This window comes from Aplidium turbinatum, chromosome 5 (genome assembly GCF_918807975.1).
Source record: "Aplidium turbinatum chromosome 5, kaAplTurb1.1, whole genome shotgun sequence".
NCBI classification, from domain to species: domain Eukaryota; kingdom Metazoa; phylum Chordata; class Ascidiacea; order Aplousobranchia; family Polyclinidae; genus Aplidium; species Aplidium turbinatum.
Genome location: NC_137476.1, coordinates 4,655,361 through 4,667,377, shown reverse-complemented (window position 1 = coordinate 4,667,377; position 12,017 = coordinate 4,655,361). Strand labels below are relative to the sequence as shown.

The window sequence follows — 12,017 nt, the reverse complement described above, 5'->3', positions numbered from 1 at the left end:
ACAATAAACTAATAAAACTCAAGACCGTGTTCAGATCCAATCTACTTGGCTTGTTTCTTTGTCTGTTGGAGGTCTCAAAACCGTATTAACTAAGCGACGCATATAATAATCCAATCTACTGCTAGGCGTCAGTGAGAAATCTCTAACGTAGATTTTGCGCCAAAAATCCTACAGTAGCCTATTTTATTTCGGCTCCATGATTTGGATCGGTTCTAAGAGATTCGTTATTCTAAAATAGAAATAGACTTTCAGACTAAATTGTTGATTTTTTTAGTTATTTGCTTTAAGTTTGCAATTAGACGCGAGACCTTGATATGAAATCGTTATGATTTGAAATTGCTTTAAAAAGGATGATTTTTGAAAACGGTTTTGTTGTTGGTAGCTTACTATTAAAAGAAGGTCCGCTCCGTTAGCTCAGTGGTTGCACCCCAGGCTCAAGATCACGCGGCACAAGTTCGACTCTCGGGTTGTGCGCTCGAGCAACGCATTTCAGGACTGCTTTCCATTCAGCGGCACCTAGTGAATGGAATAATTTCCCGGCAACAACACTTCAACAATCAGAAAACTTCACTTTGCCAATCTCGATAACCGACCCTGTCACGAGCCTCTACAAGTATGCGAAACTACCAGGAATAACCAATCAAGGCTTTGTCAGTCCGAGGATAAAGATTCAAAACCAACCAACGTCCACATCCTAGGAACCTCCTTCTTCCTTGTCTACATAAGTCCGCAATTTGCAACCCCGCCTTCTTCTCCCATTACTGCGGACGTTTATTGTGAGCACTGAGCAACCTCCAACAATTGTCACATCACAGTAGGGTACCCAAATTTTCGCAATAAATGAGGGATTATTAGAAATACTTTTCGAATGAAAATAAAAACGAAATAAAAAAAGTCCCATTTGCTAATAATCACCAATAGGCCTATGTCATATTATAGCCTATAAGGTTAGCCTACCACACTTGCTTGAATTGACGATAATTTTTTTAGTTTTCAACAGCTAGGTTTCTGATATGCATAGATTTTGCGTTTGACGTAGCATGTTACTTTTTTACGTAGACTACCAAGTTGGTTTACTTAACGCACTAGTTCCCAAGCAGGGTGATCAAATCAGAAAAATCAATGTATTAGTATATAAAGTTGTCGCCACACACTTTTGTGGAGAAAGCTCAATACACAGTATTAATAAATTGATTTTTTCTGATTTGGTGTGATATTGTTTACTTCACGTCAAATGTTTAGATAGGCTAATTTTTTATTGTTATAATTATAAACTCAAATTTAAATTCCAAGTTTTGTCAATCCCAAAGGAAGCCGTTTCAGAGAAGCTAAAAACCCGCAAGTTGCCCACCCCTGCCTTAGCCTATACCAACATTATTAATTGCTTTTGACTGTGCTAACCAAAACAAATTAAATACACTTTCTTGAATTACTAAAAAAACTTGAAGGAGGAGGTGGAAGTGCATGACATAATATCCTCTCTTCATATGCAACTGATCAAATGCAAACTTTTTTAAGCAGAAATATCACACTCCTTGCTCCTGATCATGCTCCTTGCTCATGATGTTTGTTAAGTAGGATGATTGTGATATTTTTAATTAACAATTTTTGCTCAAGAAGTTGTAGGTTTGCAGGCAAGTAACAAAGTATCACAACTGATAAGTTACAATTTTTATTTTAGTGAAAGTCTTCATACAGTAGGTTATAGTAAACAATATACTGTAGTAGGCATAAAGAAACCGACAATGGTGATCGAATTAAGCATTTTATGAAAATCTAATTTTTCAGTTATAATTAACTAAAAAGTGATTTTTATTATTTTCAGCAAATAGAAATGCTTGTCAGAAAGAACAAACACAAATGGGCTTCGAATGCTCTCCCACAGTTCATTTATTAAAGATATTAAATTAAGGTCAAATGAATGATTAAAATTTAAAATTGTTTGTTCTGCATATCATGTCGGTGTAGCAGCAGGATAATACGCATCAATAGGCGTTTTTAAGCGGCCGTTTAAGTTAAACTCTGATTAGCTAATCGTGGATCAGTTTGTGTAAAGCAGATTTGTGGTTCAGTAGTCAATGATTTAAATGATCGGATAACGATTAGTGAACAAAGCGAAAAACAGTCAACAAATTAAACTTCTTAATAAGCAGATTTGATCGATTTACTAAGCAGCTTCAAGTGATCCAATCTTGGTGCAATTAACGCCTATTTTTTTATTATGCTTGCAGATTACTGTCAAACATTAGAACACAACAACATGCAACCCACACAGGTCAGAGAGTAACAAATAGAAGAAATCAGATGATATTTAATAAATTCATTGACACAACACAAAAAAGAAACATGTTCTTGATTAAGATTATAAATTGGAATAAACAGGCGGATGATCAGGCTGGCCGGTTTGGGAGCCCAAGGCTTCTTGTTCCTTTTTATGGGCTGGATGTTGAGTAGCTACTGGTGCCATTTGTTGTTGGATTGGTATTCCAGGATATTGGACCATCTGGGGCACTGGTTGATGACCTTGTATGACGTAACCTTGTGTTCCAAATACTCCAGCTACGAATCAGATCATAAAACAAATATTAAGCTTAAGTACAGAAATGTCTGCACCCCAACACAATTAGACTTGAATGTCTGAAGAAATATATTTCCATAGATAGGCCAACATCACAATATGTAAAATATTATGCTACTTTCGGTTTTAACAAAATCATTTCACTTACGTTGTTGCACTGTGATTGGTTGTTGTGGGTTTGATGTGACGTATACGACTTGAGGCTGGCCATAGGCATTAGGCTGAAAAAATCATACTGTGTTAAGTGATAGACAACTGTGTCAGTTGCATGCAATACTGTAGGCCGATGAAGCAGGCTACTAATCATATCACCTTCAACCTCCCCATTTACTTTCTTACGTCCAAGTCAAGGACATCCAAAATTTTCATCAAGTTGTAAGTTCAATTCTTGCTTAAAACACATGGGTACGCCTATGCACCACTTATGATCCCAAACAAGGGTGAAACTCAAGTATGACGTCTTTTATTTTTGTTCGAACAAGAGCCTTAATAACTTTACAAGTCACCAGATACCCTTATTTCGTCCATACTATCCTGCAAGAAATTTAAGTAAGTGCGATGCTAATGGCATATCAATGTAAATTCTAGTTGCGAGGTTTTTGCGTAAAGATTATTAGCATTGTTGTTTATACGTTTCTGTGTATTCTGATATACCCAGTAGGGTGGCTCGTTTTTGAACTTTTTTTTTTAATTCTCTCGGGGTAGTGGGGAAATGGTGCCAATGAGTGAGAAAATGCATGAGACAAAATTTGAGATTTGTAAAAAATTGTCTTCAGCCTTCTCATGGGGCCCAAAAATCGAAAAAAGGGGTCAAAAACGCATTTTGTTTTTTAAATATTTTTAGTTTGGGTAGATACAATATTGTTTAGATATATCTAATTAACCTAAGAAAAAAAATTGGCGTCATTTGAACTATTCCTTCAGCTTCCTCACAGCTTCTGAAAATTTTCATTTTGCTGAAAATTTCGCATTTTTGTTTGTGGTTACATGATACATAATTGCGTTAGACATTGTGCCAGCTATAAAACGTCATTGTATTTCTCTTTATAGACCTGCCCTGAGCTGTTGTGTCATTTTTTAATGAAATTGGGTTAATTTGGTAGGAAAAAGTGACGTCTTTTATTTGAATTTACGTCACTAACGAAGTTTGTAGCTATGTAACCACAAACAAAAATGCAAAATTTTCAGCAAAATAAAAATTTTCAGAAGCTGTGAGGAAGCTGAAGGAATAGTTCAAATGACGCCAATTTTTTTTCTTAGGTTAGTTAGATATATCTAAACAATATTGTATCTACCCAAACTAAAAACATTTAAAAAAAAAATGCGTTTTTGACCCCATTTTTCGATATTTGGGCCCCATGAGGAGGCTGAAGACAATTTGTTACGAATCTCAAATTTTGTCTCATGCGTTTTCTCACTCATTGGCACCATTTCCCCACTACCCCGAGAGAATTTAAAAAAAAAGTTCAAAAACGAGCCACCCTAATACCCAGGTATCTTCCCATGCATTGAAAGGAATAAGAGTGCAGTTAACAGCAGCTTTATGGCCTTTAGACGGCCCAGTGGTTGAAAAAGGCATACTGGCCACGTAGTACAATCTTGATGGAGGTTTAATTCCCTCTCAAGTCAAGGACATTCAACATTTCTATCCAATTTGAAGTTGGATTCTCGCAAAAGACACATGTATAGTATAAATGCACCAAACAAGAGTAAAACACGAGTATGTCATCTTTCATTGTCGTTCGAACGGGAAATCTAATAACAGGTTGCGCACTTGATGATTAACAAGGAAATGGATTCCTGTCATTGTGTAAACCACAGACTAACTGCAAAACACTAATGTGATCTCGTAGCACAGTGTGCAGGGCCGGCTACCATGTGGAAACGTCTCGGCACTCAGCAATCCAGTATACTGTACGACCACAGGGTTATGTGGCGTCTGCTATCTTTGGATAGCCTGTGATGACCTGGATGACAGTAGCATATGCAGTAGGTTACTTGTCAGTGGTATAATATTGGGACAACAGTGCATTATGCAGGTGGAATTTTTCACAACTACCCTAGTTAGCTAGGAACGGTAGAGGTCTTGGTCTGCTAAAAGTGTAACAAGTTTGTCAAGGAAATGGATCTAGCTGTAAAACTGCCTAAAACCAAACATATCAAGCATATTAAATTTTCTTAAAAACGAACGGGTTTTCACCGACTTGGTAGATACTGAATGCTACCAACCTGTTGATTACAAACTTTCTGTTTCACAACGACGACGTAGCCTACGATACAACTTACCTGGCAGCATCCTGGTATGAGATATCCACTGTAGCAAGCGCTTACGATAAGAACTACCAAAGAAGCAAACGAAAGCAGACTTTGAATTATTTTCAAAGCAAGGCCAGTTGTCTGAAAGAGAAAAAGGTTATTTGAACCGTGTAGGAGTGCTTTGCAGTGCTGCCAAATTGTTACCTTCGGCGTCTGGCAGCACTGATGCACTGGAAGCTATGTAAAGAAAAGAACATGTTGAAAAATACGGAGTGAAAATACCAATTGTATAGCCTAAGCTGCTATCAGTAAAAAAAACAGTCAAAAACAAAAAGCGAAATTTTGTATGTAACGTGCTAAAACAATATTTGTTGATTGATTGAACCTTTATCCTCGGACTGGGAAAGCTTCTTGAAGAGCTTAATCCTGGCAGTTTCGCATACTTCTAGAGCAGGGATGGGGAACCTGCGGCCCGCGGGCCGAATGCGGCCGGCGTGACTGTTCCATGTGGCCCGCTTCAAAAATTTCTTTACCCAAAATATATTGAAACAATAGCTCAAAAAAGAGTTGGCTCTGCATTCTCGGTCTATAGCGAATGACCTTATATGACTAGTTAATCCATCATAGAAGTACATTTGTAACAACAATGTGTACGTCACAATGTGACCATCACAATTAGACCAGTTATTTTTAATCGGTCAGTTATGCCGTTTGTGAAAAGTGTTTTGCAGAGTAGCCTACTTCTCAAATTAGCAAAATGTTACGTTGTATAATGGCTTCTGGAAGAAAAGAAAGATTGGTGATGAAGGCAGAATGTTCCTGAATGATTGGATAAAATTTCGAAATTTTTAGTGGCCGCCTGTGTTATTTCTCATTTTTTGTGGCCCGCAATACTAAAAAGGTTTCCCACCCCTGTTCTAGAGGCTTTCCATCACTGACGCAGGCCCGGTCACCGAGATCCACAGACTGAAGTTTTCCGATTGTTGAAGTCTTGTTGCCGGGGAATTATTCCATCCATTGGGTGCCGCTGAATGGAGAGCAGTCCTTAGAGTGCGTTGATCAAACGCACACTCCGAGAGTGGAACCTGCGCCGCTTTATCTTGAAGTTTTTTCTTTCCAGAAGTCAAACGCTAACAAACTGAGCTATCGTTGGTTAGCGCTAACTGAGCTACGGATACAATCAATGTCTCGCTATGTCTAACAAACAATAATGTGAATCAAACCAAGATTCTTGACACTTAAAATATTCATTGTAAAGGTTTTGATTTTGAATGTATCGTAAACGCTTGAAGTTTTACTTCTACTTGTAGGCTCTGTCTTGCTTAGCCTAATCCTCAGGCGATCATTTTTGTATTTAACACTACAGTCAGTAAATGTTACTGAAGCACTTCCTCACATTACAGTGCAATCTGTTCTAATAAATTTTCATCTAAGCAATTAGAGTTTCGTTTTTTAAAATCTATTAGATGTTTCACTTACCGACCATTGAATAAAGATATATCGAACGCTGATTCCAAAATGCATGGTAGAAAACACTGCTCCAACTATGCTGAAGGCTAAGAGGCATGTTATCTGCAATTTAAAATAAAAGTTGATGCAGCAAGGGTGCGGACACAAAAATTGAAAACAAAGCTGTACTCCTGAGATTTTTCCATTTTTTGCAATTTTATTCAATCACAATCTAAGTTATGTTTCATCGGCCCAAGTGCGTAAAAATGGCATTTTACTGGTTTCAAATCTACAATACTTTGACGAGTTTTTTGTTTTTTGTTTCATGATTTAGTAGTCAAGGCTTATTTAGCGTTGGGACCGGACGGGTTTGGGCTTATTAAGCAGGTAGAACTATTATGCGGGAGACGATTCTCTGCCGCTCCTATATCTTCAATAAATTCGGACCGGAACAAATTGGACTGAATAAGCACTAAGCAGGTGGGCCTATTAACCGAGGGCTTAATAAGAGGGGACTACTGTATTGTTTCGGCGCTTTAGCACCAATGGCGTTGCTATTACATCAAAGAAGAGAGTGGCCGTTGAACATATCTTTTAGTTGTCCTGTCACCGATTAAAGATTTTGTTTGTTAAATGAAGGATATGTCAACTACCTTACAGCAGGCATGGCCACCTAAAGATGCGGCCTGATTTGTCACATTTTGCAGAAATTTCCAAGATTTTCTAACTTTGGATGAACGTTTAAATAATTTTTTCTAAAAATTAGATTTTTACGCTTTCTTTATTCTTTTCCCCAGATGATACAATAGGTTTTAACATCCTCACATGTTGAAAAACAAAAAAAAATTGCTTTTGTAGATTTTAATCAGACTGTTAATTTTCAATAACAGTCTGATTTTGCGTTTTTTAACTTACTTTTTCTCATTTGCTACTGCTTCCCCAAGGCAACAAAAAAGTTTTTTGTCATTAGGAAACCGCAAAAAGTAAAAACATCTCAAAAAATGTCTGTCAAGCACTAGCAGTCGCTGTAATCAAAATCTGCAAAATGTGACAAATCAAGCCACATCTCCAGGTGGCCATGCAGCAGGCTACTTTTTGAATTCCAAATCTGATAGTCTTTAATGTTAGTTAATTAACCATTTCCGATTTCATGCAATTACATAGGGGAACATTAAATCAATGCAATATAAACCTTTAACCCTACCGACGAGCTGTTTTCGTACGCGGAAAGCAAGTCACGTGCTATTTAGCTATGAAATTCACAGAGCCAAAATATTTTACCAGATGATGGCCATGCGTATTGTGCGTATAGAAATTAAATTTTTACCCAACAAATTTATTGAAATAAAGTGTTTGGGATGAAAAGACGCCAGAAAGTCGGTTTTTATTCTACTTTCTCAAAAATAGCTTCAAAATTGAAATTTTTAATTATAATAAAAAAGTAATGCTAAACTATACAAAAAAATACTTTTTCTCATAAATATAAGGCATTTTTGAGCGTTTTTATGTTTCAAAGTAATTGCACTAACATTTACATTGCACTTACATTAAGTTATATATATCTAGCATTGCACGAAAAGGTCTAGCCACTTGAGACGAATTGCTCATTGTGAAGGGCAGGAAGGTAGAAAAATGACCAGTGTAGGTTTAGAAAATACGCAAAGAACACAAACTAAAAGTCAAGAAATTTCACATTTCTAGCATATTTCCTTGTGAAAAATATTTTACTATTAGCGTGGGTCGTCCTCATAAAACCCGTGTCGCTACAGATAGGGTTAAAGTAATGAGTTCTTGCATTCAAAAGTCTTAGGCAGGGATCAAGGATAAGTAACAGCGTTGACAGGAGTCAAGAGTAATTTTAGATTAAAGGTAAAAGTAAAAGTGGTCCCATACGTGATTCAAGTGTTGGGTATGAGAGGATAACGTTCACATAGTCCTAGACCTTCGGCACTAAGGAGAGTAGTGTGACCACTTCCTTTCTCTCGGCCGCCTTTCCTGCAGCAACTACGCCCACCCAATGTATTACAACCTGAGTAGAGGTGAGCGGTGTTTTCGGCAACCAGCTGAAGCCGGGAGTCGAACCAGGATTGCATAATTGGAAAGCCAACGCCTTATCCGTTACGCCATCCCACTGCATTAATTTTAGATTAGACCGAAATGATTTCTAGAATCTTACAATTTAGAAAAAATACACATATTCTTTTTCTATAATGGGTTTGAATCTGATCAGTTGTTTTTTAAAAATAACTTATTTAGTTTGTTGGAAAAAGTATAAAACTACCTTCTGTGATGATTTTACAAATATTATTGCATTTTACTCTTCCTATGAGGTAGTTTATTTTTGTAATTTCTAAAAGTTGTGTATAAATGTCAAATTTCGGCGTTTGGGGATCTCATTGGAAACGGGCCCAAAGTAATCTTCAAACAACTCTGGAGAGAATTGGACGACGTGTAGAACTGCATTGGCCTCTTAGAATACAGAAAGATAGTTTGAATGATAAATGATCTTGCTCAAGAATAAACAATTTTTCAATGTGATTTTGTTATGTTGACTTCATGAAACCTCAGATTCAACAAAAGTGTTGAGCTGTTGACTTCCACGGACCAACTCACCAAGCATCTGTTGTAGACTTGTCTTGATGCAGAGATGCCAAGTGCACCGGCAACAATAATCTATAATATAAATAAGAAAACCAAAGATTTTATCTTGTTGCGTCAGATAACCAGGTTACTACAAAAAAAGTACTTTCTATTACTATAACACTTTTTAACTGAGCAAATAATAAATTGTTAGTTGGTTTTGATGATTTATACCAGTGCCGTACGATGACAAATTTTTTTGGTGTTCTTTTTTTAAGCAGGCTTCAAACACACACCAGGTTTGCATTTTGTTCAATAGCTGTTCAGATCATGTCACGCTGTGCAAATAAAGCATACGTTTAAAGCTTTTTAAAAAAAACTTTGAAGACCTTAACAAATGGTTACCGTACGCCACTGCTACTTGGACTGACAAAGTGTCAGATAGGTTATTCCTGTAAGTTATGCATACTTGCAGACTGCAAAAAAAAGTTACATCAAATTCGAATTTTTAAAAGATTGGTGAACACGTTAGAAACGGTTTTTTATGATCGTTCATTAACAAACTTACCCATGCACCACACCATAGTCCTTCTCCAATGGTTTGACCATACCAATATCTGCTGCTTGCCAATACAATCAGGACGATTTCAATAAGAATAGAAAGGGATCCCATTACAAGTTGAGATATCTATAAAGGTAAATAAGTGTGAAAACGGTGAAAGAAACACATTTTGGAAAAACTATTTCTTGTTTTATTTCCTGCTAGTGATATTCTTCTTTTTTCTTTATTTTTAGACCAAATTTCATCATTTCATTGTAGGCTGCGTATTTTAGTGAAGTGAATCCAAGAACGACGCTTGTGACGGCGTCCGTTTGACACTGCTTAAAAGGGAAGCCACTTTAACATGAAGAAATTCAGCCTATGCCACTGAAACCTCAAACCAATGAGAACATGTTATAAGAGGCTACCGTCCAATTGTGACCTTTCTAGCACTCAACCAGAGAGTTGATTCTTGTTTTGAGCGTGAGTTGGTAGTTACACAAGAAAAAAAGTAGCCCAATGGAAGGTGTGGTAATCAAACCAGCCATGGAAATGGCTGTGTTCTAGCCCTCAGCTAACAGATAATTCATCACTTAATTTGCTTTGTATCATCTTCTTTTCGCCCTTTTTTACTTCACGGAAAACATAGCTTATGATTGTTTGATTGGTTTTAGGTTTCAATGGCAATAGTTGAATTGTTTCTTGTTAAAGTGGCTTCATTTTTAAGCAGTTTGACACTGCTTAAAAGTATATGACAGTGAGAAAACGCAATGGCATACTTGAAGGTGAAACACGGAGATTGCTTTTCTGCTCTCCTGTGCAACTTAACTGAATCTATAATCATGAAACCAGACATCTCTGCATGAAACGTAAGCCTGGATGCTAAGAAACATCACACCAGTTCGTGGATTTATTCCTCTCTAATTGACATCTATGTTGTTCAATACGTAAGAATGATTTCTTGTTTGGTTTGTTGATGTAGAGCAGGTGTATGAACAACTCAAATGCCTTACAAGGCACATTTATGACTAATTTTGAGAAGTAGTTCAGTTTTACCTAAAGAACTTCAAAATTACGACGTGAAAACTTGCTGGTCATTTTTTTTATTTGTTTCATTATTTTTTTAATACAATGTTATTATTTTATTTATACTGTTTGTAACAACCTTAATGCATCAGCTTTGAAACCAATCACGCAATTAGTTGTTTTACCATACAAGTAGCCTATACGTTTGTTACGGCCAAATTTAAATTTTTGATCACATTTTTTCAGGGGTCATAAACCTATTTCGAGTTTTAATTCTTAATTTATTTTAAAAGAAAATTGTGTTCATTTCTATCACAATCTTTTTTTAGTCTCGATTTACGCGGTTGTGCTCACTGATGCGCGGAAGAGTCGCTTTTCTTGCAATCACTATTATTGATTGATAACATTCTTCTCCACCACTTTACCAGATCTAACGCTCCATATATCCATCTTCAAAGTTATTCTTCAATTTATTTCTGTCTCTTTTTTTTCTTTTATTTCTGTATCAATGTTTTGCTGCCGGTTGTTTAAAGAATTGTTTTTTTAAAAGCATCTTCTCTGTAAAATTGCAGTTTTTCATTTTCACAACGCCTTTCTGCTCTCAAACGCCTTGACGAATCAATCATGAAAAGTTGGATGTTTGCAGTAGTTTTTGTTTGATGTTTAATCATCACAAAGTAAAATGGGCACACAAAATTTTGACCACTTTGTCAAGTTTGTGCGGTTTTGATTAATGTAATTTGATGAATTCAAGTTGATAGCAAATGTTTGTATGTCTTCATAACATTCTTAACCAAATTCTTTTTATCTTGAAGTTTCTACTGTAAGTGAACACACTTTGCACTTTTTTCTGGTAATAGCAGAAAAAAAAACAACAATAAAAAGCTTAACTAGTCATGGAGTTAAACAAATTTAAAAATATTTCCTTTTATGGAAATTCTAGTTTCACTTTGAACTTCTAAAGCCCTTCCATAAACCTTAGAAAAAGTATGATGGTTCTCGGATTTCCTTTTCTGAAGTTGCAGTTGATATTTATGATGTTCGGGTGTCATTGTTTAACTGAACAGTTTTTACAACAATCTAAGAGCTGATAGCAATACTAACAACTCGCTAAATTCGCTCTGGATAGGATTTCATTGATAAACATGGAAATAATTTATTTTCATTTCTACAGCAAACAAAACTCTACAAAATTAAGTTTACAATTGGGCAGTGCGAATGTTTTATCATGGCTACAGTATATACGCCAGCGGGTAATTATAGCTGAACTAAATCTTTGCAAACATAGGGGAAAAATTGAATTATTGATTTATATTTACATCCAGTCTCAGGGGGGTTCCAGCAGGCGTGTGACGAAAACTATTTTTGCTCGTCAGGCTAAGTTAAGCCTGGACAAGAAAAGGGACATTTGTAATAAGTTGCTTTTTCCAACCGAAAATTAGTTCATTATCATAAATTGCTGCTTACCGCTAATCCACGAATTATCTTCAGGACAACTTGTGTGCTTTCAGGTGTCCTGGATGATGGAATGACCGGTGGTTGCTGAGTTGTCATAGTAACAACAGGCTGAGGTTGCGCAGTCGTCAT

The 12,017-nt window shown here is 36.4% G+C and overlaps 1 protein-coding gene across 1 annotated transcript; it reads right to left on the bottom strand.

Annotated features, from left to right (window-relative positions):
• Window positions 1-1,688: 1,688 nt before the first annotated feature.
• On the bottom strand, window positions 1,689-12,017 carry LOC145770862 (uncharacterized). The gene is made up of 7 exons (XM_082582604.1): window positions 11,898-12,017; window positions 9,432-9,551; window positions 8,897-8,956; window positions 6,314-6,406; window positions 4,865-4,975; window positions 2,727-2,799; window positions 1,689-2,559 (listed from the first exon to the last, which is right to left on the bottom strand). The coding sequence occupies exons 1-7, from the start codon at window positions 12,015-12,017 to the stop codon at window positions 2,363-2,365; spliced, it is 774 nt and encodes a 257-aa protein (XP_082438730.1). The 3' UTR covers window positions 1,689-2,362.

Excerpts from the sequence above, each read along its gene's own strand:
- LOC145770862 (XM_082582604.1), bottom strand. The coding sequence starts at position 12,017 with ATGACGACTGCGCAACCTCAGCCTGTTGTTACTATGACAACTCAGCAA. Across the intron at positions 4,976-6,313 it reads ATATCTTTATTCAATGGTCG|ACAACTGGCCTTGCTTTGAA; the intron begins GTAAGTGAAACA and ends TTTCTCTTTCAG. Across the intron at positions 2,800-4,864 it reads TCATACCAGGATGCTGCCAG|CCTAATGCCTATGGCCAGCC; the intron begins GTAAGTTGTATC and ends TGATTTTTTCAG.